Raw genomic sequence first — 21,568 nt, forward strand, 5'->3', positions numbered from 1 at the left:
CACAGACTTACCTCAGGTAAATGTAGAGCCATGTCCCACAGCAGTCCCTCTGCCCTTCCCAGCTACCTATGCAAGTGAGAGGGAGTTGAGGACCAAGCTAGCTTCTATCATGCAGCCAGGTTACTATCAAGCCTGCCTGAAATTAAAAGGGCTAAGCTATAAACCCCAGCTTGAAGTTGGGGCTGTTTTAAACATAAATAAAACAAAGTGCCCTGTGAGCATCAGGGCTACACTACAGGCCATATGCAGCTATCTACCCATGATTAGCAATGGTCTTCAGTCACTGCTAACTTAAGAGCAGTTTCCTCAGTGCTTGGAATAAGCCACTGCCCAGGCAGCCTCCCTTGAAGGGGCAAATAAAGGAGGAGAGAGCCCCCACATCAACAGGGCTGTGGGCTCAGATTTACAAGAGATACTGGTTAACCTTTCTGGTGTTCATTTTATTAATGTTAGCACATGAGGTTTGAGTTGTGCTGTTTCTGCTCACCCCCCTTCTCCTTTTTCCAGGCCAGAGAAGATGCCTGGAAACTAATTCTTCAAGGGAGGGGCTAGCCATAAAAGCCACATGGTGACTTTTCTTGCCTCCTCATGGGCCTCCATCACTGTCTCCATTAGGTCCAGAGCCTTTTTTGCCTTAGGTGGAACAGCCAAAGACATAGGATGAGCACATGGTTCTACCTCCTTTGTGCAAACTGTTATCAGCCATAGCACTTCTCATTAAGAACATAAGCTTTAGCAATACAGATTCATTTAAATGCTAATAAACAGGGTGACTCAAGCAAGGAGAAGGTCTCTGGTCACTCAGCAGACCTCTAGTGCTTACATGCATTGAGGATCTTTGGTAACATCTCATATGAGGTGATAGATATATTGGATTAAGGTGACCAAACTCCATTTTAGTGGCAAAAGGATTATGTTCCTGTTATAAAACACAGTGAACCTCAGTCATCTAGCCTCAAAAGATGTGGCTCCCCTTGCCTTCCCTTCTTTCTTGGAGAGATGTCTGTTAAAGGGAAGAAACTTAAAAAAATAATAATACAGTTTCTTCCATGAGATGGTTCTCACTAATACAGGGGGTTAAGAAGAATTCTTATCAAAAACAAACAGACAGACTCCTCTCCATGGGGGGAGAAACTCCCCTTCCTCCATGAGTGTTTTAAAACAATACAATCAGGTTTCTCTACTAAGGGGTTGCTTCAAATCCCATTCAGACATCCTACAGAGCCCTGAGGGGTCTGCCACAAAAATCACAGTTGCCTCTTACCTTGTCTAGATTGTTAAATTTTAAATAAGAATGCCTGCTGATGGGCCTGCCATTCAACTGCTGCCTGGCTTGGAATGCCTATTGTAACAGGATCTATCATGCATATGATGGATTGGGCTCAAGGCCATGAAGGTTCATGCTGCTAATCTCTTTTCTTTAGTGGTCATAGGGTGCTACAAGATTCCTTTGCATATTGTTGGGCATGCTTTGATTGTGATTTCCTGCATGGCAGGGGGTTGGACTTGATGGCCCTTGTGGTCTCATCCAACTCCATGATTCTATGATTTTATGGTTATAAGGTTAGCTGCTGTGTGGGTGAGTGTCTTATCCCTGATTGGGTTTTTCATGGCATGGTCTGGTCCAAACAACACCATTGTTACTACCTTTTGGGGCTGGAAAAACGGACTTCCTAATGCCTATGCCTTGTTTTCTGCTAGCAAAATGCTCAGATTTAATATACCATACAGCTCCATATAGAGACTTACACCAGCCACCTATATGCCCACAGCTTCTATATATATACTGTATATATATTCCAAAAACAAACAAAACAACGATACAACACATCAAACTATGATTTTACTATTTTATATAGGAGACTCCTCCAACAGATTGTGTCGGGGGCCACAGTCTCCTAGCAGCACCTCCCTCCCAGTTCGAGAGGGCTTTTGTAAATCCCAGATTACAGGAGGACAGGACCCTCTCTGCTGGGAAAAGGAACGTTGGGTACTTACCGTGACACGTTCATTTCCTGCAGAGAAGGGTCCTGGCATCCTGCCCACCCGGGTGCTGCCTGCGGCCTCCGACCCTGCTTGCCTGTTGGTGGACCTGCTTTGTTCTTCTTCTTGTTGCTGGATTGGTTTTTCTGAGTTCTTGTTTGTTCTTGGACTAGTTTTTTCTAAGGTGTTCTAGTTAACCCTTAGCTGATGTTACTAAAGTTCAGTTCCTTGATTACCTTACTAGTCGCTTGGCTTGTTATTGACTGAGGCTCAGGGGGGCTAGCTCCTCCCTATATAGGGGCTGGTCTTTTGTTTATTGTCCCTGCCTACAGGAGCAAATAGGAGGAGCTAAACCCAGATTACAGGATGCCAGGACCCTTCTCTGCAGGAAATGAACGTGTCACGGTAAGTACCCAACGTTCCTTTCTGTGGGATATAGAAGTCTAGCTGCTTGGCCATTAGATGGCCTTCTTAAATTTCTTATACTCTAGTTTCATAGTGATGATTGCTCTTCCCCTCCTCAGATTTTCTTAGCAATCAGGGCCAGTACTGTTTAAAGGTAATTCAAAAGTGGTCTATGGTTATAGGAAATGGAGCTGTCTTTGCCATTTCAACTTACAGTGATAAAAGTACATAAAATTGTATGTGGCTGGTTGTTCATGTGCTTTCAATTGGTTCTTTGTAAATCATCATCATACAACTGAAGGCTAGAGGAAGCAAATGATAGCAGTCTTTTAAGATCTGAAGTCTTATGCCAGTCTCCAGTTTCCATAGTAGCTGAATAAGTTAGAACAGCTGTAAACGCTGAAGAATTTGGCTGCATCAGCTTTTCCCATGCTGTCATCCTCTAGATGTGTTAGATCATGGTAGGAACTGTTGCCCATCACATCGGGGGGGGGGGGGTGTCATGAACTAAAAGGCAGTTTAGGGTTTTATGTTATGTTTTGAGTTTTCTGGGAGATTAAGAGTGTTGTGGTACTATTCTTTCATCTTGCAGTTCCGATTTGACTGCACTGATCAGTAATCTCCCTTCATCATTCCATTCCTGGACATCTAAAGCTGAATTACTTGATTATTTTATCATGTGAAATTAAGGGAATTAAGTGCATTTGGTAAATTATTTTATCATGTGAAATTAAGGGAATTAAGTGCCATTTGCTTAATCCTGATACGTTGTCAGGTAAAACTAAATTGGACATCTTTTTTATTTTGTGTATTTACTGAATAGGTTTTCTGTATCTGGTTTGTTTTTCTCCTTCTTGACAACAAAGGGCCACATGGATGCTGAGAATGAACTTTCCCTGTTGACTGCAATCACTGAGATACTGGACAGCACAGATGATGAGTCACTTTCTCCTTTTGACACTATTCCTGACGCTGAATTACTCACATCTACCAGGGAGCGTGAAAATTCTTCGGTAGGATGTCATTTCTGGCATTGGAGGAGAAGCCTTTTTTGCTCTCTCTTGAGCAGTCAGTTACATGTTAGTTCTTCTAGCTGGGGAATATGAGTTACCCTAGCATCCTCCGCCACCACCTTGAAACTTATCCTGTAAGCTTTACAGGCCTACTGTTTGGTATTGTGGATTCAGCTCTATTCCTTCTCAGTTTTGTGTGATCATCACACTCCTTTTTGGTTTTCCTAGGCAAGGTCACAGTTCCATGGTAATAGTCATACTTATTATTCTCCTCAGAAGTGGAATATATTGAGGCATCTTTACTCACTCAGTCTGCATGGTCTTTTGACAGTCACATCTTTGCTGCATGTTGATAGTAGTGGCACCATTTTCTCCTAGCTAAAACAAAACAGATTATTTTTGTTGAACTTGTATATGTACACTCATTCACAAAATCTTGGCAAGAGTCACTCTTCAGAGGTGATGAGAATAAGGCTAAGCACACTAAATTTCAGAGGATCAGAGTGCCCTCTGCTGGGCATGTTCAGCCATTTTACTGAGAATTATGTTGTTAAGACATGTGTAGATGGTGTGATGGATAACCTCCTTACATCTGGCTTAAGATAAATGAAGAGGCTAGGTGTGCATTCAAGATCCTGAGGTACCACTTGTGAGATTTTCCAGTGTCTGTATCCTTGGCAAGAATGGGTTGGCTGGTGTCTTGAGAAGCTCTTGTGGTGCTTTTTGAAGGAAATTGTGGTATTTTAATTGACTGCATTGCCTGTTTCCAAACAATTCTCCTTTTTTCAGTTTCAGAGGTTTCTGAGCTTGTCTATAACACCTCCAAAAAGAGACTTAAACACCAAAGAGGATTTCCAAGAACCTAGGCTTGGTAGCATGACAGAAAAGGTGAGATGGTAGGGTAAACTGAATAGTAGTTGATCCAGTTTAATATTTCTAGTTTATATTTTTGTACAGAAATCTGCCTTGTTCTTTTCTCAGTGTTTTTTGATTGCTTGTGAACACTGACTTGTAGTTGTTCTGCTAGGTTGGGGATAAAACAAAGGGAAACAATTCCAGTACAGCAGGGAAAGGTCATAGTAGCAAAGAAATGAGTAACACTTTAATTTCTTTAAATCCCTTCCTACCATTAAAGGAACAAATTGATCCATTGGCTGACATGACAACTGTAAAAAAAACCCAATGAAATTCCAGCAGTGGGTATGCTTTGTACTCTAGATTTTATGGGCAATGCAAATCTGTAGCTATGATTTATGTGTCTCCTGGTAAGCAGGTGTCAGATGTTCTTCTTTGTTCACTGCATAAGGATTTATTGCACAGTCTGCTCCAAAAACTTTTCTTCTTCTTCTACAGGTTGAAGCCAGCACTGCTAGCCTACCCTTGGCAATAACTCCATCTTATCCAAAGGATTTGCCAGCTTCCAAGAAACCTATTAGTAAAGCACTTTGGGGGGAACGGAGGATGTTCAGGCATAGGGAGCGAGAACCACCTCGGCTGCAACGTAGTGATGGGGAAGAGGAGGAGGACGAGTCTGCAGCAACTAGCTGCCACCAAGGTTTTGTAGCAGATGTGAAGGAGACTCCCATAGCAAAGGAAGTTGAAAGAGACCTTGGTGAAAGTGATGGCCCTTATGTCATTGCCCCAGAGAGTATCTCCCTCAGTGAGCTGGTGAGGTCAATGCATCCTTACTGTCTGCCCAATATTACTGTATGCTTGAGCCCTGATAGCCAGCCTCTTGCTGAAGAATTCCTTGCTGGCCCAGTTGTCTTGGAAATAGTACCTGAAGATGGAGAGAGCATGGAAATACCAGTAGTCCTGCAAAATTTTGAGACATTGGAGCTCGGACAAAAAACCAGTAGTGACAGCACTGCTGACATTATGATCCCTGACCTGGAAAACATATTACCCAAAGGCAACACCAAAACTAAAGGCCTGGGCAGAGAGCTTGACTTGGGCAAACAGCCAGAGGAAGCAAGCAGGCCTGCCATGCAAAAAGGAGAAGATACTAATACAGAAGAAGAGGAGAATGTTCAGAAATCATCAGATGACCAGAAGAGCGTGTCTGCATCTAAACGTGTAAAGCTCTGCAGCTCAGAGAAGGGTCAGATATGTGGGCATTCCAAGAAGAGGAAAAAATATAGTGAGGAAACAAGGTGGTGCAAAGAAGCTGTAAATTGCAAGGAGATTTCTGTATCGTCTGAAGAGCAGGACAGGACTGATCCAAGCAACTCTGTATGCAATATTGAGTTTTTAGAAAAAGAGCTGGAGAGAGCTGGAGAGCAAGGCCTGGGTGAGTTGCTCCCAAACCAAGCATCCAAGGCACTTGAAAGCCTGGATATTCAAGTGGAGGACCTGCTAAACAGCAAGACAGGCAAAGATCCCCCAAGTTCACTTGAGTCCAGTTTGGAAAATACAGAAGCCTCACCACACATAGAAGAGGAGCTGTCTGGTAGAGACCAAGAGAATGCAAATTTAGTGCCTACATATCAAGGGGAAGTACAAAGTGAACCTGGAGAAGGAAATCCACTCATCTTGCAAGTGAATGAGATGGAAAGCCCAAATGCTTCCCAGTTGCCACCCAGCAGCACTGTAGACCTTGTGAGGCAGTCTCTTAGGAATCCCTTATGCCCCAGAAATGATGAAGCTAAGGAAGCATCAACAAAAGAAGCTAGGCCTAAGCCTCTTAGCTTGAGTGAATATAGGCAGCGCCGACAGCAGCGCCAATCTAATGATAGGGCAACCAAGAGCATGATGGAGAACCAGAGTGCCAGCAAATGGCCCACCCTCCCTGAACTTCCAACAGAGTTGGCTGATCTTCCTTGTCTAATTGTCCCTCCACCACCCACCAAAGTGGCTAAGCCTGAACTAGTGAAGGAGTGTGAAAAGCCCACTAGTTCATCCACAACTCTCCCTCCAGTTAGTAAAGACAGTGCCAATTCCCTTTCTTTGCCACTCTCTGTGGCAACAACTACAATGAATCCTCCTTCCCAGCTTGGCTGTTTGACCACTGCTGCCTCTGTCTCACCCCTCCACATTGTATCCTCACTGCCCAGTCAAGCAGGTGCCTTTCCCACTGTGGGAGTGCAGGTGCCTCCAATACCACCCCCAACTTTCCTCCCTACAGCCCCTGGGGCTTTCTTTCCAGTCCCTCCTGATCCCTTCACCTTGGGCTCGCAACCACCACCACTACCAGTGCCTTCTTGGTCTCACTTTCCCCCTCTGCCAGCTGGTTACCAAAGTTTCCCACCTCCACCTCTTGTTGCTGAGGCTTGCCCTCCTGTCTTTCATACTCTTCCTCCTGTTTTGTCACCAAACTGGCCTCCCCCACCTGTTTCTTTGCCGCCTTTTCCCCCAGGCCCGCCTTATAGCTCTGTAGAGTGGGGTGTGGGACCACAGCCTCCCTACTGGACTGGTATCCCAATGCCACCACCAGTATTGCCCATCTCCTATGGGGATCAAGGAGCTCCTATGCAGAACCGCCCAATTGCCACTCTGCCTGCTCCATCTCCTACTGAAGGGACACTTGCCCAGCATAGTACACTTTTGACACAAGAATCCTCTCCCTTCAGAGGGCAGAACTTGGCAGTGAGTGAAAAACCCAGCCTGCCCACCCAGGGGCTTGGAGTGCAAATTCCTGCTGCACTCAAGTCTGTTCCCAGAAGAGTATTTGATCCAAGGAAACAAGCACAATCCTTGGCTGTTGATCCCAAAGCAATGGAGACTTCAAGCAGTTTTCAGCCATTGGGGAAGCTGCCTTCTCCCCTCTCAGTTGTGGAACCTTTAGGGCATGTTAAAAATATCTCTAGCTCTCAGGCCTTGGGAAAAGTTCATTCTATGCCATCTTCCCAGCAAGTCACAGAACTCACTGGTACAGTGAAGTCATCTGAAGAGCCGTCATTTGCGCCCAGTCTCCAACAGAATGTCAAAGAAGCTTTGCCTGCTTCCCAACTAGAAGAAGATCAAGAAAAACAAACAACGCCAACTGAAGCAACTGTCAAGGAATCTGCTCCCACAAATCCCCCTGCATCAGCAGTGCCCCAGAAGATGGATGAGTTTGGTCAGCTTTTGAAGAAACCAGCCCATACATGGAACCACCAGCCTTTTGTCAGCATAGCACAGTGCAGCCGCAATAAGGATATTGTTAAAGCATTTATTAATGAAATTGGTGAGTGACCATCCTGCTCAGAGTAACCATTACCAGGGATAGCTGGCACCTGATGCTTGACACTGCAGGTGGTGGTGGGGCAAGCCTTAATTACACTTTATGGGAGGCAGTCTCTGTGAAACAGCTTTAACTTAATGGGATACATTTTCCCTAATCAGGAGTAGAAAATATATCAGAATCTAATGATTGATCTGGGTAATCAGAAGTAGACAAGTAAGGAATTCTAATTCCAAATTGTCTAACAGTAACCTCATGAACATGATTTCCATGTCCTAAATTAAACTACTGGAGGAAGGAGGTTTGTAGGGAATATTGACAAGATAAAACGAAGGCCCAGACTCAGAGTTCTTTAATTCTCAGTGGGATTCTTTTGCATCAGGCTCCAGTTGATGGATCTTGGGGTTTCAAAATAAAACGTTCTACAAGCCTAAACTTTCCATAGTATTGCTCTAAAACATAGAAGCAATCCCTTTCTATCCCCTCGTGTGTTTAGAATTTGTACCTTTAAAAAAATCTGTAGTTTTAAAAATTACTTCAAAAAGCTGCTAGCAGAGACAGTGCCTTCTGCTTAGGTAGATGTACTTGCATATTTGTATGTGCATGCTTTCTCTTCGGTGTGGGCTCAGTCTGCATCTCCAGAACAGTGGAATATTTCCTCTCAAGCCGATCTCGAAATCCAGTAGGATTAGATGTAGAAAAGAAGGCCAGAGGGTAATTGGAGTTAACCTCTTCTCTGAGCAAAACATGAGCCAGCAAGGTTTCTCATAGAAAACCATGAAGCCTCAATAAGCACATGTACTTGATTAGTATTATCCTTTTTATCCTTTTTCTTCCCTCAGGAATTGAAGCCTCTGACCTGTCCAGTCTGCTAGAACAATTTGAAAAGAGAGAAAATGAAGACTTAAATGAAAACAAGTCATTGGGTACTGCGACTTCTACCTTGCTTACTATCTCTCTTGATTTGTCTTACATTGTGAACTTGGGTCCCATACTGGAGGAAATGCCATATATAAATAAAATAAGTAAATAAAATGGTAATGAATTGAGATTCCCAGATTTTCAAGATGGTACTTCACAGTTCCAAAGCACTTTTGATTGCATTATGGCTCATGGTAGTTGTCTAGGTCATATTTCTGTTTTGCCTGTTTCTCCATATCACAGCTGCTTAGAAAAATTAAGTAAGACAGGCTGAGCTCAATGTTAACTGGCCTGGGTGAAATATTCTTCATCAAAAACATCCTAGGTCAACAGAAAATATACAAACCAAAATTTCCAAATGATATCTATTGTCACAATTTTGCCTAACCTATGGATTAAGTTGGTCATTTTAATAGTTTCAGAACAGAATAAATAGTTTCTTGAGGTAAAGAATACTGTATATACTGCATTTTCCGGCGTATAAGGCGACTCTTTAAGTCTGCCTTATGTGCCGGATATTTTCCCCAGAGACAGGTGAATGGCATAGCCACATCCCTGTCTCTGGGGACCTTGCTGGGTCCTCTCCCAGCCAGCCAGCACTTGCGCCGGCTGGAGGGGGCCTCTCTGGAGGCCTGAGAGAGGATCCTCAGTGGCTGGGCTCTTGCTGCCATTTTTTTCTCAAAGGCGGCGGGCCAAGGAAAAGAGCTGGCCCCTTACTTCTCGGTGGTGCCGCCGGCGGGGATCCTTTGATCCTCCAGCGGCTTCAGAAGTCCTCTGCGGAAGCCACCGCCACCACCCGGGATCCTCCGCTCCTCCAGCCGCTTCCACGGAGGACTTCTGAAGCTGTTGGAGGATCCCCAGCAGCGGCACCACCGCCAAGGAAAAGGGGCCGGCTCTTTTCCTCTGGCCGGCTCTGGAGCTGCTTCCCCACCGCCTTTGGGGAAAAAAATGGCGGCGACAGCCCAGCCGCCGCAGATCCTCTCTCATGCCTCCAGAGAGGCCCCCTCCAGCCGGCGCAAGATCCCCTCAGGGTAGGCCAGGGATGCTGCCGGTGGGCAACTTGGGGGGGTCGTCTTATACTCCCCGTCGCCTTATACGCCGGAAGATACAGTAGTCATGTATAAGTCTAAAAATTTAGGTCAAAATCCCCCCCCCCCAAAAAAAATCTGAGTTGACTTATCCACGGGTCAATGTAGGTGTACTGTACTTTAACTCTTATTTTTTTTAAAAAAGAACCATCCCCTGGTGAAGGACAAGAGTGTCATCTGCCCTGGAAGCACTGAACCTCCTCTATATTCTCATCCATCCAGTCTTTAGTATGACACTTATGCCTGGTGGAATTTTGCAGTTTGACTAAGGCTAAAAATAAAATAGAAAGGAGCAAAGAAGGAAGAGAAATACCTGTCTGAAACAGTAATACATGAGAGACTGAAAGCTATGAAAGAGGCAAAAGGTGTACTCCTAGGCCTCTCTCATTCACACTCTCCCCTTTTTGCAATAGAATCTGAATCAACTTGAAAGTACAATGTAAATTGGGATTTCTGAAGAACACTTTTTGTTTTAAGATAATCAAAACTGTGATTTTTAATTAATTACATCCTGTATCCGGGTCAGATTGGGCCATAATACCTCTTGGCTGACCAGTTTTACTCATAATGACTAACAGCTTTGGCTCTCTGTTTTATGTTTCTTCAGATAAAAAGGAAGCGTCTAGTGTGACAAAGGCCAGAGAAAGTTTGGCTGCAGGGAATGATGGGTGAGTATAAAGCTCAGCCCTAACCAGTTTTGTTTTTATTTCCGGCTGGTTGGCAAATAATAGCACTGAATAAATAATAAATAATAAATAAATAGCTCTAAATAAATAGCACTGAATTTCTGGAAACAGGTAACAAACTTGGTGCAAGAATCTTGCTAGCATTTGCTTTATTTTAGTGCTTTTTAGGCATGGATAGAAATGTGTGTAATGTTCTGTAATAAAGCCCCTTTCCTTCCTTCTTCAGGTCTGAGTTACAGCGGGAAAAGAAAATGGTAGACCGGCTTCAAGCACCAGAACTCACCAATGTTGCAGGTGAAGTTTTTGTATTTCTTTTCTTTTCTTTCTTACTTTCTTCCTTTTTTTAAAACAGAAGTGACTCAATACGCCCTGAAACTGAAAATGGCAAAATATTTCTGACTAGGAGTTAGTGGTGTTGCGGGGAGGAAGGCAGGGGCAGAGTGGAATAGGAAATAAGGGAGAGGAAGGACTCTACAGTTCCTTTGACTTATACATTTCTCTCTCTCTTGAGCAACCATCATTTTAAAATTACCTGTTGAGCCCTTGTTTATTGAGGGATCTATTTTAAGTACATGCAGAGGAAATGACGTATATTTTTGTGGGGATTGGAGGCAAGGCAAAGGGAAAGAGGCTGGATTTGAGAATACTGCTCAAGTTTAGGACAAAATTTATTTAAAGACTTTATACCATTTCCTCACAAATTTAAAGCAATTTAAACTAAATATAACCTTCCAGGATTGCAGTTTGCAGCATTTGCTACTGTTGACCATGATGGATAGACTAATGGCACCTCTAATTTACAGCTTGCAGACTTGGTGAAACAGAAAGGTAGAAGAAAGTAATGTTGGAGCCTTCCTAACATCTTCTGGCACGAGGCTACAAAACTTTGAGCTTTTTCCTAAAGAAGAAACAAAAACAAACCCCTGCCCCTTTCCCCTGCTGTCTGGATCTGCCAAATAAAAGGGACAACAAGGTTCACATATCACTCATGGGAAGGGGGAATATATTCCAGGTTGCCTTACCAGGAAAAGAGTGTTCTGCTTGTTCTGCAGTGCATGAGTTATTTGTACTGGCTGTTCCTTCATACCCTGAGGACTCTTTTCTATTTCTTTTGCAGGCCTGACTCCTCCAGCCACCCCACCCCACCAGTTATGGAAACCTTTGGCAGCTGTTTCACTTTTGGGAAAACCTGGATCTCAGAAAGGTGCGAGGCTTTTGAAATCTCTGAGCAAACCTCACAGAAAATCTCTAATCCCAGTTCATGTAGGCTCTGGTGAGCATGACTACTGTCAGCTCAGTACTGCCCACTCAAAGGGAGGTGCCCGATGGAATGTCAAACACAACTTGGATATCACTATAAAGCCTATCAGAACCATTCCAAAACAAGCATCGGATTCATCTGCTGCCGATAAGGTTCATGCTTCTGCTGGACTGAACCCTGCAGGCACCTGCAGCATAGCTACTGGCTACCAGAATCCCAAAGAAGCTCCCAGCCCTGTTGATGTTGGTCAGGACCAGATCAGAGGGTCTACTCCTGGGGAAGCTAGCTCAGGTCCAGTGGTATCAGAGTCACTACAGTTAAACAGTGCCCACCTAAGCCTGCACAAAGTGCCATTGGACCACCGGACTAGTACACTAACATCTAAGACTAGAGACAGTGATAAGTCATGTTCTGTATTGCTATCGCCAGCTGCATCTCCATGCTGGGATGCAGAAGAGCCAACGTTACAGAAGCCTCAGGAAGTTCAACAGAAGCACTTGGCTTCTAAACGCTCTTTACGATGTTACCGGGGAAGGCAAAAGTCAGTTAGTCCCCAAAAGGACAGTCGCAAAGGCCAACGAAATCGTGCCAGTCAGTCTTTCAGCTCCAGCTCTGATGGAGAAAGTGAGTCTTCCTCATCTTCCTCCTCCTCCTCCTCTTCTTCCTCATCATGGTCTCGGTCTCTGCCATCCAAGCGCTGGCGAAGGTGAGTAGTTTTTTTTCTTGCACTCCTCCTGCTAAGACTTGGCACTCTGAATATTCTCTAAATCTGAACCTGGCATTTGTGCTGAAAAGTTGGAAGTGGTGTGGCTGCCATATAGAGTATATGTAATCACTTGTGTTGGGGTTGGAGACATAGTATATCCTCTGTAAACCTACTAATTTATTTGGGGTGGCCAAGCTCTCCTACCTCCAAATTGGCTATTTCTGGGCCATATGATTTTTCCCCACCTGACCTCTGATTCTCTTCCATCACTTCTGTGTTTATTATCATCTTGAGCTGTTTGACAGCACTGCCTGTGCACCATCTAGTTATTCACTGATGTTATTGGCCAAATACATAATTGTACTATATAGAGTCTAACCAGTTGTTAAAACTACATTCCTCAGACCACTGATCATCCTTAGACTGGATGAAAGAGAATGGGCTAGTTCATCTCCATGTGGTGTATAGCTATGGGACTTAGAATCATAGAGTTGGAAGAGACCACAAGGGCCATCCAGTCCAACCCCCTGCCATGCAGGAAATCCAAATCAAAGCGTCCCCAACAGATGGCCATCTAGCCTCTGCTTAAAGACCTCCAAGGAAGGTGACTCCACTACACTCCGGTGGAGTTTGTTCCACTGTCGAACAGCCCTTACTGTCAGGAAGTTCTTCCTAATGTTGAGGTGGAATCTCTTTTCCTGTAGCTTGCATCCATTATTCCGGGTCCTGTTCTCTGGAGCAGCAAAAAACAAGCTTGCTCCCTCCTCAATGTGACATCCTTTCAAATATTTAAACAGGGCTGTCATATCACCTCTTAAGGGACTTAGCAACTGTCCATAGCTAAATGATGATCAAGGCATTATTTCATTCATACCTGGTCCATGTGAAGAAACTCAAAATGTGAATGGTAAAAGCTTATTAATAGAAATTATTTAGCTGATTAGTTACCTATCTACTAACTGAGGTGAACAGTTCATCTTTATGAGAGGGTTGGGCCTCCCATTTAGCTCAGAATTACCTGCTCTGACTGGCAGACAAGCTGTGTTGATTCATGAGTGCAACTTTGTGTTTTCATGTACATCTGTGGATACATATTTATGCAGTTGTTGGTTATTAAACACGCTTGTGTTATCATTCACCCCTAGACGTCGCTCACGAAGTTCCAGCTCCTCTTCTCGTTCCCCTTCTCTGGACAGGAGAAGGAGCTACAGAAGAAGGTGAGACAACCATTGACACATTTCCTTTTGCTGCTTTGCACTTTCTCTTGGGTATTAGAATAGGCATCCTGTTGTTTTTATTTCTTCTTAGCAAAATATTTGACATTAGATTAATTTCTAGTCCCAAGTATAATACACCCATTGAATCAGCCCATTTACATAAATGCTGGCTTGCTTCTCAGTGAATTAGCTTTAGTTGCAGGCTAGTGGTTGAATTTAGCCTGGAATGTCCTTTTCACTTTACCCCAACCTAAATTTAAACTAATTGTTATGACAGACTCTGTGGCTAATATTCTATGCTTTAAACATGAATTTTGAGGGGCACATTGACATGGTCAAGTAAGAGGAAAAAAGTATGTTTGAACTTACATTGATGAACAGCCTATTTCAGTGGTTTCCAAACATTGGTCCTCCAGAACTTCAGCTCCTAGAATTTCTTTTCTTTTTTTAAAAAAATCTTTATTCAGTTTTCCATATAAAAACAAACACAATCAAATTGTAAGACAGTTATAACTGTATGTCATCTACAAGTAAAATTAAAACATTCCATAATTAAATTTGCCGTTGCATCCAAGTCTTCTTATCTTCAAAACCCTTCTTCTGGATCCCTTCCTTCCTTCCCGGATTGGAGAGGAATACTGCTTAAACATAATCTAGGTCTACGTTGTTCTCACGTTCAATAGATAAATTAAATTCTAGTTTCATCTAACTTCCGTATGTGTATCCAGTAGCTATTATAACAACTTAAGCAAATAGTTACAAATTTTCCACACCATTTATGTAATACAATGCCTAGTTTCTGTCACATACGAGCCCCAAATTATATATCACTCTTAAAATTTTTGTGGTATTTTCCTTGGTTGCGTCTTTTAGTCTTCTCATAAACCCTTTTACATGTTCCTCTACTCCAGGTAGTCTCAGAGCCTGCTCTTGGCGTAGAAATATGACTAACAAAATCGGGGAAATATAAAAAAAAAGGGGCAGTTAAAGTCTTATTTCCCTCTCGAAGGCATCTCAAAATCATTTGTGATGAGGGAAAACCTTAAATTACCAATTAGTACACTCATCTACATTTCAATAAGTCCCCCCCTTTATGTTCCATTCCTTTTCCCAAAAGCTTATCACTTTCTTCCAATCTTCCTTCACTCTTTTTTTACTAAAGTTCTTTACATTACAAGAGATTACATCAAGCACTCCATACTCATTGACTTTCATCATCCAATTATCCCAACTGGGGGCTTTACTAGATTTCCACAACTTAGCTATCTCTACTCTTGCTGCCGTTACCATATAGAGCACTATCCTCCAATATGTCTTCTCATCCTCAGTTTTTAATACAGTTGTCATATTTAGGAGGTAAAGTTTGGGATCTAATGGAAAGTTTATTTCTAATATATTTTGTATCGATTTATGTATTACTTTCCAAAAATCTTGAATCACCCTGCATTTCCACCAAATATGTATTAAATTGCCTTTATCACAATTGCACCGCCAACATTTTCCGTGGTCTAATTTAAACATTCTTTTAATCTTCCAAGGGGTATAGTACCATCTATTTATGATTTTAAGTGAATTCTCTTTAGGTTCTTGTGCAATAGTAAATTCCTGAGTCTTTTTCCAGGTGTTTTGCCATTCCCTCAAATCAATTGTTTTCCCCAAATCTTGAGCCCATTTCGGCATATATTCCTTAATCGTATCCTGCTCTAGTAAGCGACTACACAATAGCTCCTAGAATTTCTGACAGCTAGCCAAGGTGGCTACTAGGGCTTCTGGAATAGGAAGTCCAAAACATCTAGAGAGGATCAAAGTTTGGGAATCACCCTATTTTCTTTTCATAGATCTATATGTTAACAACCTGATAACTGTTTCTAATAAACCCCTAGTACTAAAGTCAGGTTAATTCCTTTTTGGGGGGGGGGGGGGGGAGGGGAGTATATTTTAAAAAATCTGTAACAACAACAACAATTTCAGTATTTGGTGCAATATGGCTTCATTGCCATTTTATTGTAAAAAAAAGCCTGCCTGCTTTAAAGTAGCATTTAAACAAATCTTTAGTTGTTATGGCTTGTCTTGTAACTGCAACCTGTATCAGAGCACTACCATTAATTTTTCTCTGAGAAACTGATTTTTTAAAAATTCTTTCGGCATCTATTTTCACCTGGATTGGCTGTAACTTCCCCAAGGTGGTACAATGAGCTTTCAAGCAGAATTTCATCTGGGTTTCCAGACCTAGGTTATATTCTTTCCATTGTATGAATTCTTATGGCAGCAAGCTGGCCATTTTGTAAACCCAGCTTGTCTTTTTCTGGAGATGGAGGCAAGCTAAGTCTCAAATTTTTATTTATGTTTGAAACTTCATACTATTCATCTAAGGCAGTGTATTATTTATCCTTTACATTTTTATCCCCAGCTTTCGCTGGAAAATAGCACTCAAGGCAATAAACAAACATCACTTGGTTCATTTTCCCATGTTTAATTTCTCCTCCAATTAGTTTCACAGGATCACAGGTGTTCAGAGGTCTTCTTTAGAAGCTGCTTGTAGACTAGAATGCCTTCTTCCTTTGTGGAGGCCAAATGGGTGCATCTAAATCAGGCATGGGAATCAAGGAGTTTTCCAGCTATTCGTTGATTGCAGTTCCTAGAAGTCTTAAGCCATATATTATTATTATTATTATTATTATTATTATTATTATTATTATTACAGTATAAAACATTAAAAATACAAAGTTTAAAAAACAATTAAACAATTAAAACCATTACATTATTAAAAATTTTAAAGTCTTTAAAATAAAAACAAAACAGCACTCGTATCAATATGTGAAGGCCTGGTGGCATAAAAATGTTTTATCTGCCGTCAAAACGAAAGCACAGATCAAGCCATCCTGGCCTTTCTAGGAAAGGAGTTCCAGAGCTTGGGAGCAGCTACTGAGAAGGCCCTCTCTGTTGTTCCCACCAAACACGCTGGAGAGGGTAGTGGGACAGAGAGACGGGGCTCTCCAGATGATCTCAATACTCTGGGAAATTTTGCAGTTTGTTTTCAAAGTGAACTTTTGTTTTCTTTTCTCCCCACCACCATGCAACTGAAATTCAATTGTGTAATGGCATTAGGGGTTTGGGTGGATGGGGGAGGAGTGAAAGTAGCTCCCTACCCTGGGAAATTGACAATTCCTGACCTAAACAAAGTTGTTCTTTTCCATTTGATGATATTTCCTGATTTTCCTCAAGATAATGATGTATTATCAGGCAAAAAACATAGAACAAGCCTTTAATCCTAACTCTGATGCTCTGTCTTCTTTAAAAAAAAACCAACAATACAGATATGCTTCCAGCAGATCCCGTGAGCGTTACGAAAGGGAGAAAAACAGATACAAAGAGCGTGCAATAGTGAGTATTGCTGGAGCATAGTAGCATTATTGGGTAATAACAGGCCTGTTACAGACTGCCAAAATAAAGCTGCTTCGGGTCTCTTTGGAGGTATGCTATTTAAATGATGCATGGGTCCTAAGAGTCCGGAGGTTGCGCCAAAACCACACTCCATTCCTAAGCACTGGAGTGCAGCTTTGCAGCTTCTGGATTCTTAGGATGCGTGCATCATTTAAACAGCATACCTCCAAAGAGACCCGAAGCAGCTTTATTTTGGCAGTCTGTAACAGGCCACAGTATCTCTATAGTGGCCATATTTTGACCTTTTAGGACTACTTGGGCAACTTTTCCTGTTTTGAAACTGAAATACATCCATTTCTGGGACCTAAAGCCATTAAGTTATTTGCCAGACACAGATCACTCTGCCTTGAGTCTTGACTCAGATAAAGAGAAGTCAGCTGGCCTAGATGAAATTCAGCCATGGCTACAACTGTGGATGTACCATAGCTTTGCAGAAGTACAGAAAGTGTTAATGGTTACAGAATTCTAGTTTTCAGAAAATCTCTACTAGTTTTTCTTTAAAACGAAAATGCAAATTTCTGCTACTTTACAAGTGCTATTGATTCTCCAGTAAAATCTCAGGAATCAAATGGTGGCTGAATTAGATGTTTAACCTAAATGAATCATAAAGTTTCATTATCCTTGTCCCTCCAGAGAGTGACAAAACCAGACTAATGTAGGCAAAACAGAAAAGCAAACAAACAAAATTTTCCCAACTTGTCAAATATGTACAGGTTGCACATTTGGATTTGTTAGGTGTAGCATTTTTATTTAATGTGAAGTTCTAATAGCACTTGTTTTGTCTCTATGCCACATAGCATTGATTTTCCAGGGGAATATACATTTGTGTGTTTGCTTCTTCCTTTAAAGAACTCTGAAGGCTATCTCAGTCTTTCAGGCAGGCTTGCAGGCAAGGTCTCAAACTCACACAATTTCTGTTAGAAGTTGAGGCTGAATTTGTATGACGGAAAGAGAACAGTAATTAGATGAATCACTCCTCTAATGGTTAAAAATGAAGTTATATTTCACTACAGGAGGTTATGTTTGATGTGTAGCAGTATCATACCCAGTGGGGTGATGTCCAGTGAGATCCCATAATACTTCTTGGCTTCACTTTGTAGCAAAGAGATAATAGTTTTGTCTGTGGTTCAGAAACGCATATCATTTTGTAGTGGGGGAGCAGGAAGGGAATGAGTATGTGCTCTACATTCTTGGAGGATCAGTTGGCAAGAGGAAGGTGGCTATCTGATAAGCCTGTGCCTGAGTTCTGTTTATTTCTTAATTGTGTACATAGGAAGAACGCCGTGTTGTCTTCATTGGAAAAATCCCTAGCAGGATGACACGTTCAGAGCTGCGACACCGCTTCTCCATTTTTGGAGACATTGAGGATTGCACACTGCACTTCCGGGAGCAGGGGTAAGAGGTGGATCCAGCTTTGGCTGGCGTAGCAAAAGGTGGTGGGAAGATGCTCTTTTTCTTTTCTTATAACACTAGAAGCTGTGGGTCAGCCAATAAAAATGAATGCTGAGATGCCGTGCCTATGAAAAAACTTATGGAATTTGCTACCACCAACTTATGGCAACACTGAGATGACCCTATTCTGTGGTTTTCTTGGCAAGTTTAATCAGAGGGTGTTTGCCATTGCTGTCCTCTGATGCTGAGAGAGAGTGATTTGCCCAAGGTCATCCAATGGGTTTCCATACCTGAATTCAAACTCTGGTCTCCAGAGTCATAGTCCCATACTCAGACCGTGACACCATGCTGTCTCTCATTAAATGACTACCATGATGGATATGTATTAATTCTTCATGTCATAGCATTAATCAAAAAAGTACTGTGGTGATGCAGTGGTCACAATAATAAAAAGAAAACCCAAGATTTGCATTTAAAACATGGCATGTGTAGCAGACAGTTTTGGAGCTCATAGGAAGAGGGGAGAATGATAAAGAGGTAGAGGTTAGAGCATTGGTCCTGTTTTTGTCGTCCCCCCCCCCCCCCCCAGCCTTATATTTTTGTATTTCACTGGGTATGTTCTGGGTGCAAAATTTTTACATCTTGTCCTTCCTGCTTGGCAGAGATAACTATGGCTTTGTGACATACCGTTATGCTGAAGAGGCCTTTGCTGCCATAGAGGGTGGACATGCACTGTGTCGTCCTGATGAGCAGCCCTTTGACCTTTGCTTTGGTGGACGCCGGCAGTTCTGTAAAAGGAATTATGCTGACTTGGGTAAGTTCGTGGAGATGACTGGATGGTCAATATGACTTAACTATGTATAACATTTATCATATGTAGACTTTTTTTTTCTCTTATGTTTTTGCTCTCTATTATATCATTCTAATTAAAAAAAAATTTTTTTTAAATTGTCACTTAACAATGAGTTTTTTCTGGAGTGACAATCTGATAGGCATATCCAAGCCATTAGTAGCACTTTTGCAAGAGGCCAGCACCCTGCTTTTGTATAAGCACATAGCTTAATTAATTCCATGATTCCTCCCATGAGTTAGGACATAAAAGTGGTTCCCAGCAGAGAATGTAGAAAGTTTGGCCTGTTCTGCATCCTCTCTTTTGTGTGCTTATGTCAAGTTTTGCTTTGCAATGTGCACGTCTGGTTGCTAATTCTAATTAATGAATGGCTGTCTACTTTGTTTTTCAGACTCTAACCAAGATGACTTTCAGCCTATCACTGGCAAGAACAAATTTGATTCCCTTGACTTTGACACCTTGTTGAAGCAGGCTCAGCGGAGTCTCCGGAGGTAACGCTGGCTCTTCCGGGCTCATTTTGCCCGGTAGGTATCTGCCTACACCAGCCTTTACCTCAGATTGGCTGCAGGGGTAGGTGCCCCCCAGGCCTAGCTGCTATGTCCAGCATGGTTTTGTAATGAAATATGACAAAAATCCAATAAACAATTTCTATCCTGTTTTTTCTAAGGACTATTTAAGAGAAAAGACACTTTGTTTAACAGTGAGGACAAGAATGGAAAAATGCCACCTTCAGTTTGCTTAATCACTATGCAGACAATAAACTCTAACCATAAACCTACCAAATCTGCTACAGTCTGTCCATTTGTATCTCTTGTTCCAGGCATGGGAAGTTAGAAACAAAGACTAGCAGTAACCATTCCTCACCTATCTTCAAAGTACAAGATCCACAAGATAAAGGTCTCTAGAGGAGAGTCATGTTGGATACCAACAAATTAGGATTTGCTGCATCTAAGGTGCTGTGGCACTTACAGTAGTGATTATCTTTTTATGCCAGGTCATAAACCTACAGCCTATGCACTTAATCTAGGGTGTGAACAGCTAGCATATAGAGGGGCCAAAGGAGAATCGTATCTACCTCCAAGCCTCCAGAATCCATCCCAGACTTGTTCTTTCTATTGGGAAGGTGAACTGACACAGTGGGAGAGAGTGATACCTGTATATTCAAATGCTTTGCTCTTCCCAGTTAGGAAAATAAGGGGAGCGTCTCTTTTCTTCACCAGTGAAGGTTGGGCCCCTGCCAAAGTGCTTCAAGGAAAAGGTCCACCTGGAGCTTTGGCCAAGGATGTGATGTGTATTCCAATGGCACATTCATGTCCCCTTATCAGGAATGTCGTCATACTGCCTGACCATCTTGCCTGCATAGGGCTTGGTATGGGTGAATAATACCTTTTCCCAGCAGAGAGGGTCCTGTCCTCCTGTAATCTGGGTTTAGCTCCTCGCCCTTTGTTTATTTATGTTTAAAACAGCCCCAACTTCAAGCTGGGGTTTATAGCTTAGCCCTTTAATTTCAGGCAGGCTTGATAGTAACCTGGCTGCATGGAAGAGCGCTTGGTCTCAACTCCTCTCACTTGCATAGGTAGCTGGGAAGGGCAGAGGGACTGCTGTGGGACATGGCTCTACATTTACTGAGGTAAGTCTGTGTCCTGAGAAAGGATAATCTCTGATGGAAAGGAGAGGCCAAGCGCTCAAGCTTTTCTCTCAAGGTGCCACGGTTTGGGGAGCCAAACACCAATTGGGGTGAGGGAACTCTCCACCCATGATTCCACAAATGGTTTACCCCTTTTTGTTGTTGTAAATTTTGGGGGGGAACACAGGAGGATTTGTATCATGTGGTCTCTCAAGAATCCTTGGGTTGGAAGAGATCCCAAGGGCCATCCAGTCCAACCCATTCTGCCATGCAGGAACTCTCAATCAAAGCATTCCCGATAGATGGCCCTCCAGCCTCTGTTAGAAGTGGGTGGCAAGGCCATGCTCTCTCTGGGGAGGACATGAAGCCATTTGTGCTTTTTGTGGGATTGCTCGGTGGCGCCAAAAAAGGCCATTTAGAGTTGGAAGCTTCAGCTCCTGCTGGACCAAGTCCAGCTTCCTTTACAGCCATGTGTCTGTGCAACAAAGGAGGAATCCTCTGCCTCCTTACACACCATCTCATTATAAGAATTCAAAAGGAATGTGCAGGGCCCTGGCAACACACCATGTGTTTCCCAGTCTGCAAAAGGATCCCCCACACCTGTTTGGGCTGGGCCATTGGGGGCCAGAGATGGGAAGGAAGGAGGGACCAAGGGTTAATGCCCCATCTGCCCTCTGGCAGGAGTCCCAACCTTATGCTAGGCATAGTGCCTGCAATGGCCATGGCAGAGGCCTCATGGCAATGCTGCCCTGAGCGAAGGCATTAGATCTGGCAAAGGTTCTTTGGTGGCTAGGAGAGGGGCCCCTGGTACTC

At 42.8% G+C, this 21,568-nt stretch overlaps 1 protein-coding gene across 2 annotated transcripts in view; it reads left to right on the forward strand.

Annotated features, from left to right (window-relative positions):
• Nucleotides 1-19,906, forward strand: part of PPRC1 (PPARG related coactivator 1) — a 31,460-nt gene extending 11,554 nt beyond the window's left edge. The window contains exons 3-14 of one of the 2 annotated variants that reach the window (XM_042459855.1): nucleotides 3,255-3,401; nucleotides 4,191-4,289; nucleotides 4,755-7,566; nucleotides 8,406-8,489; nucleotides 10,180-10,240; nucleotides 10,485-10,552; nucleotides 11,376-12,225; nucleotides 13,371-13,442; nucleotides 16,760-16,826; nucleotides 18,160-18,281; nucleotides 18,941-19,092; nucleotides 19,520-19,906. In XM_042459855.1, coding sequence (XP_042315789.1) covers nucleotides 3,255-3,401; nucleotides 4,191-4,289; nucleotides 4,755-7,566; nucleotides 8,406-8,489; nucleotides 10,180-10,240; nucleotides 10,485-10,552; nucleotides 11,376-12,225; nucleotides 13,371-13,442; nucleotides 16,760-16,826; nucleotides 18,160-18,281; nucleotides 18,941-19,092; nucleotides 19,520-19,623 — 4,638 coding nt within the window. In that variant the 3' untranslated portion in view covers nucleotides 19,624-19,906. Of the gene's footprint in view, nucleotides 1-3,211; nucleotides 3,402-4,190; nucleotides 4,290-4,754; nucleotides 7,567-8,405; nucleotides 8,490-10,179; nucleotides 10,241-10,484; nucleotides 10,553-11,375; nucleotides 12,226-13,370; nucleotides 13,443-16,759; nucleotides 16,827-18,159; nucleotides 18,282-18,940; nucleotides 19,093-19,519 lie in introns of both variants that reach the window. The other variant, XM_042459856.1, reaches the window with a different exon arrangement.
• Nucleotides 19,907-21,568: the final 1,662 nt, after the last annotated feature.

This window comes from Sceloporus undulatus, chromosome 3, assembly GCF_019175285.1.
Source record: "Sceloporus undulatus isolate JIND9_A2432 ecotype Alabama chromosome 3, SceUnd_v1.1, whole genome shotgun sequence".
Classification (NCBI taxonomy): Eukaryota; Metazoa; Chordata; class Lepidosauria; order Squamata; family Phrynosomatidae; genus Sceloporus; species Sceloporus undulatus.